We start from the raw sequence: 6,000 nt of genomic DNA, 5'->3' as shown, positions 1-6,000 counted from the left end.
ATTAACCACTTTAAACACTCAAAATATTGATCGGCCATTATTGAAACCCATTTTAGGAATGAAGTAATATTCCTTTTCCCCTCTTTTTCTTTTTTCCCCTTCTTTTTCTCAAAAAAAAAAAAAGAAAAAAAAATACATTTATTAGTTAATAATTTTATATATGTTTGGCCATTCAATATGTATGAGTTATATTCACTATTTCATGTTTAGGCAGCTGTATTTTAAGTGAACTTTACTAAATATTTGAAAGGCTTTTGTTATCAAGGGGTAAGTCTCCTATTTTTTGATGTAGCATTACAATGTACATTTTTTATATAGAACATATAGAATACACTGATTTCCCTCAAAGTCATAAATTCCCAACTAATCATTCATCTGAGAATATTGAATTTTGAGTATATTCTAGCATAGAATCATTTGCTTCAGTGTTTCTACTTCATCACAGCACATTAGAACACCCAGCGTCTTTTATTTTAATTACCAGTACCTGGGCTCCAATACAATGCAATTAAACCAGAATCTTCTAGATTGGCACTGGAAAGAAGGAGAAGAACAGAAAAACATTTGATCTCTATCCATGAGCCAAAGTCCACTGGGAAAAAAAGCACAAATTGGATCTAGATGATTGCTTACTTTACATGTCAAAGAGACACAATGAATCAGCAAGGGAGTGTTATAAAAGCCTGGCAGTGCAAGCTCATAGTTGTCTTAGTAAGAAGAGTAGGCTTCAATGGATCCTTTTGTGGTCCTGTTGCTCTGTCTCTCTTTTTTGCTTCTCTTTTCACTCTGGAGACAGAGCTCTGGGAGAGGGAAGCTCCCTCCTGGCCCCACTCCTCTTCCTATTATTGGAAACATCCTACAGATAAGTGTTAAGGACATCGGCAAATCTTTCAGCAATGTAAGTATGCTTTATTTTCCCCCAGTCACTTGCAAAGGGTAAGTTATTTGACTGTTATTTTTAGATAAAATGTCTTCCTAAAAGCAATAGATCATTGTACAGCAAAATACGGCCTCTGAATTTTGATGTTTCTTTTGTCTTTTTAAGTCTGTCGTTGTCAAAAATAGTGGAGTAAACTGATGCATTTTGTTGATACATAAACATTGGGACCACTGTATGATAGAATCAGGTAACACAGTGGCAAAAGTTTGAAGTGTTGTTTCACTTCTTTGCTTCACAGTGTTTTTCTATGACTTTTGACTGAAGAGACGTGTGTGTGATTAGAAATTTCACCCAATAAGTCCTCTACTATAGTAGTCCTGTGTTTTTTTCAGAATAGCCATGAAAATTCAACTTCTCTGAAGATTCATTTGATGCCTGATGTGAAGTAAAAGTATCTATAGGTTCAGGACAAGCATAGGTGCATGTAATAAAGAAGTAAATAGTCAGGGTCCAATTAGTGGTAACAGAATTCTTTTGGATTCTGCACAAAGCTGTTGACTGTAGCCAAGGTTGCTGGAGAATGGAAAAAATGGTTCATCCAGGAGATGCTGAATGTCCTGATTCTACCTTTGTGTAGAATGCTTCATGTTTCTTTATTGGTAATACTCAGCAGTTACAAACTGAACTGGGCATTAGAATCACCTGGGGTGACACTGAAAATACAGATTTCTAGGGTTCATCGCAGGACTGCTGAGTCAGAATCCTCATGGTAAGAGCTTTACAGGTGACCTTGAAGTCCTTAGCTGGGTATTGGCCTCAAGGTGGACATGAAGGAGTGATAAATTGCTCAAGCATCAGAGTTTAAATTAGCAGAGGTTTAAGTTTGGAACTTCCATATATTACCTGTTGGACTCAGAATTAATTTGGAATTCTCTGGCCTCAGTGTCTTCTTTTTCAAATGGGGTAAATGAATGTGCTGAATGTGTTGAAGTGAGGATTAACTGTGATTTGTGTACCAACTGCCTGGGTCATTCCATGTCACATCATAGGCTATCTATAAGTAGCAGCTGTAACAATCACCATCACATTCATTACAAAATTCAGAAATATCCAATCTATGTGTGGCAAATATAAACATAAAGATACAATGATAATATCAGTCTGAATCACACATAATATTTGGAGCAAAATTGCAACTTAGTTTGCTGCTATTTGCATTTTCTTTCCCAGCTCTCAAAAGTCTATGGTCCTCTGTTCACCGTGTATTTTGGCACGAAGCCCGTAGTGGTGTTGCACGGATATGAGGCAGTAAAGGAAGCCCTGATTGATAATGGAGAGGAGTTTTCTGGAAGAAGCATTTTCCCAGTATCTCAAAGAACTTCTAAAGATCTTGGTAGGTTTGCATGTGCCTGTGTCAGCTTTGGTAACTGGGATGAGGAGGATGAAAAACAGAGACTTAAAGAGCTTCTCCACAGAGCTTAGCCTATCTGCGTGGCTGCCGAGTGTTGTAGCTCTTTCTTCCTTGGTTGTGAATTCTCCCAGTTTCTGCCCCCCCGTTTTTTTTTTTTTTTTTTTTTTATGTTATTAGGAATCATTTCCAGCAATGGAAAGAGATGGAAGGAGATCCGGCGTTTCTCCCTTACAACATTGCGGAATTTTGGGATGGGGAAGAGGAGCATTGAGGACCGTGTTCAACAAGAAGCCCGCTGCCTTGTGGAGGAGTTGAGAAAAACCAAGGGTGGGTGACTCTGCATCACTGACCTTAACAGTCGGCTGTCTTCCCTAATGACATGCTTGGAAACATTTCAGGGGTGGCCAGATCTTCATTGTGCATCCTGGTTGTCAGCCCTCAGGTGGTAGAAGCAGGTTTGAAGCACAGAGGCAAGGGAGGTTTTGTGTATCTGTGCTTTGCCTGTACAGATGTGTTTGTTCATATGGTGTAGGGATAAAAGACCATTTAATCCTATTTTCTGCTCAATTTTGTTTCCTGGTTTCCAAATCAGAAATTATACCTAAGGGTATTGAGTTCGCTTTTGAAAAGAGTTAAAGAAGGTTTCCCCATAGCATAAATCTGTGTTACTGCCACCAGAACATTTCACCTGAGAACACTTGGAAAATGGACATGATGAAAATGACCCCATTGCACTTTTATGGAACATGAACTAAGTGACATGTGCTTTCATTTAATTAGTGTTTTTTTCATATGATAAGACTCACATGTCTAAGAATTCCTTCCAGGTCCATGCCTTCAGCTCTAGCCAGCAATGACACTATGTATGCTTTTACTTTCTTAGGTATATCTCAGTACGGTTCTCATCAATTCTTATTTCTCAGGAAACATAGTCCTATTTGAAAACTGTCAGGATGAATTACTTCTTGTTAACCACTACTTACTGTAACAATTTATGTGTTGGGTTAATATGTTCTATAGTATAACTCAGCAAAATATACAAATACTAATTTGTAAATAATTTGTTTAACTAGATTTTAACTATTATGAAAAACTCTTTATCCTCTCTTCCTTAAATGTAACTAGGCTATGTTTTCAGTTTTGCTCATCTTTTTTTCCCCTGTAGTGGATCTTAGCTTTGAAATTTGTGATAATGATTTTTGTCCCACTGCCAATCCTATTCACCTATGAAGTACTTGTTGTAATCAATATCATTATCAGCTGGGATATCAAATTACCTTTTTCAATTTATTCTCCCAAATGCAATGACAAAAAACCCTGAAAAACAGATTGTACTTGAGAATCTCACACACACACACACTCACCAAGGCTTCCCACATTACCTTTCCTCCCTTTGGCTAAAACAACACTTTTTCTGAAACTTTAGAGCCCTGTAATGTTTAAAGGAGCCTGTCATAGAAGTAGCTAATTCAGTAGGTTTCCTGTTTTCAATGTTCCAACTTTATTCTGAACTCTTTCATTTCATGTCACCTTTATTTAGGAGCTATAGATGTGAATTTGGGAGTCCTTTCCATTAATGTTCACTAGTCTCTTGGTTACAGAATTTCATTTTAGAGATTCCCTCACCAAAAAACAAAAACCTTTAAAATAATTTCTGTACCTGTAACATGATAGACTTGGCCTAACTTATGGCCAAAGTAAAAACTGTATTAAAACATACTTATCTTAATGACTATACTGAATAATATCCCGGAATCCACAAAACAGTAGTTTTGCCCAAATGAATTAAAATTTGAGGATGTTTGGAAATGATAAACATTATTTCGTAAGGAAGGAAATTTATTTTTTTACAAATTGAAAAAAGAAATAAAAAGATTCCATTTATCAATTTACTTTTTGGTTAGCCTTACTGGAATTTAGATTTGAAATAAAAAGTTATCCATTTTACTTCTTTAGATAAACAAATTCATGTTATACTTAATGCTCATTTATATTAGTTTTTCTTCTCATATCACATGGATGTATCTGCTTTTCACATTTGTTCCCTCAAACACATGCATTCACTTGCAGTCTCCCTAACTTTATTTCTATTGGTTCAGCCCACAATGCTTTCAGCTATTCACTATATATTAGACGTTTCCAGATCCCCAACTTTTCTCTTCCTATCTCTGTGCTTTATCGTCCGGAGACTTTGCAGACAGATATGATTCTTCTCTAAAAACTTGAATTATTTGGATTTTGAAAAAGTCTTCTTTTTCCTTCCAAAATAAAAGACACCTTTGGTTGAAAGAGTTTAAGTAAAGGCAGTGGATGTGAATTACCACATGTGAAGTGACATTGTTTAGCTAGATTGTAATGCACAACTCATATTTAAGGTAAAAATGATATGTTGATTTCATTCATGTTGATTTTTTCTTTTGGACATATGAGGAATTTGTAAGATATTGTTTAAAATTTATAAATTTCCTTTATGTATTGATAAATGCATATCTTTTAAATATTTACATTTTAATTGTATTTTAAAATTGTTTTTAAATCTTTAGCCTCACCCTGTGATCCCACTTTCATCCTGGGCTGTGCTCCCTGCAATGTGATCTGCTCCGTTGTTTTCCAGAATCGATTTGATTATAAAGATGAGAATTTTCTCACCCTGATGAAAAGGTTCAATGAAAACTTCAAGATTCTGAGCTCTCCATGGATCCAGGTAAGGCCAAGCTTTTATGTTCCTGGGAAACCACCTATGCTCTTTTTTCTGATTAAGTCCAAAATTCTATATGGTGGTTTTTCAAGGCATGAAGTACATGTTTGAACACCACAGTCCTCAGAAATTTATGAAGTGAACATCTAGGAAAGATGACCAAGCCTTTTATTTTACACACTGAAAATGAATGCCCTAATACAGGGGTTGTTTTAAGTCTATTGGCTTCCTGACCAGTGGTTTATCCACTAAATCCCAAAGCCTGTTTTGATCAACTACTTTGGTGACAGCCCAAAATCATGCCCATATCACTCCATGGACATCTGGGGCCTTTCTGAAGACCTTCATCACTCAGTAGGCTTATCCTCCAATCCACACTTACTGACGTCTTCTTCACATTACTTTGCAGAAATGTCCTAATTTAGGGAAAGAATATCTCATCAAAAAGGGAGAATATTTGTGACCATAGAAGGTGCCAGGAAACACTGATTAGGGCAGGGGTGTTTGATGCTTCAGCTGAGATCCTGGCTGATGAGGTAGCTGGGTTAGGAATGACAAAAAGGGTTGGCGTTATGATGTATGAACCATACACAAACATCCAAAGTTTACCCTGTGCTGTGTTGGCATGCCCTACACTCTGCCTAAATAATAATTGTGTGAACTTAGAGAAATCACTTAAGATGCGCAGTTGAGTTTTAAGGTATCTTTGAGCTGCTCCCACTTCTAAAACACTGACTCCATTTTCAAAGCTACTTGACAGCAATAAAAAATTTGTGTGATCTTAGAGAAATCACCCAGGTGCACAGTTGGGTTTTAAGGTATCTTTGAGCTGCTCCCACTTCTAAAATACTGATTCCATTTTTGAAGCTACTTGACAGAAATAAAAACCGTGGGCTCTAGCTTTGTGTTCTCCATCAGTTGCCCAAACTCCCTTAACCCTGGAATCATCAACTAAATATAAATCATAGTAATTCATGCTATATTATATTTCAAGATTGTAGGGAAGACTTG

General features: G+C 36.5%; 1 protein-coding gene across 1 annotated transcript in view; it reads left to right on the top strand.

The window, feature by feature from the left end:
• Nucleotides 1-730: 730 nt before the first annotated feature.
• Nucleotides 731-6,000, top strand: part of CYP2C8 (cytochrome P450 2C8) — a 32,313-nt gene continuing 27,043 nt past the window's right edge. Inside the window, 4 exon segments of the mRNA NM_001204437.1 lie at nucleotides 731-898; nucleotides 2,111-2,273; nucleotides 2,469-2,618; nucleotides 4,835-4,995. Of these exon segments, the coding sequence (NP_001191366.1) occupies nucleotides 731-898; nucleotides 2,111-2,273; nucleotides 2,469-2,618; nucleotides 4,835-4,995 (642 nt within the window).

The sequence above is a fragment of the Callithrix jacchus genome, chromosome 12 (assembly GCF_049354715.1).
Source record: "Callithrix jacchus isolate 240 chromosome 12, calJac240_pri, whole genome shotgun sequence".
Taxonomy (NCBI): Eukaryota; Metazoa; Chordata; class Mammalia; order Primates; family Cebidae; genus Callithrix; species Callithrix jacchus.
This window is presented reverse-complemented; position numbering and strand designations above follow the sequence as displayed.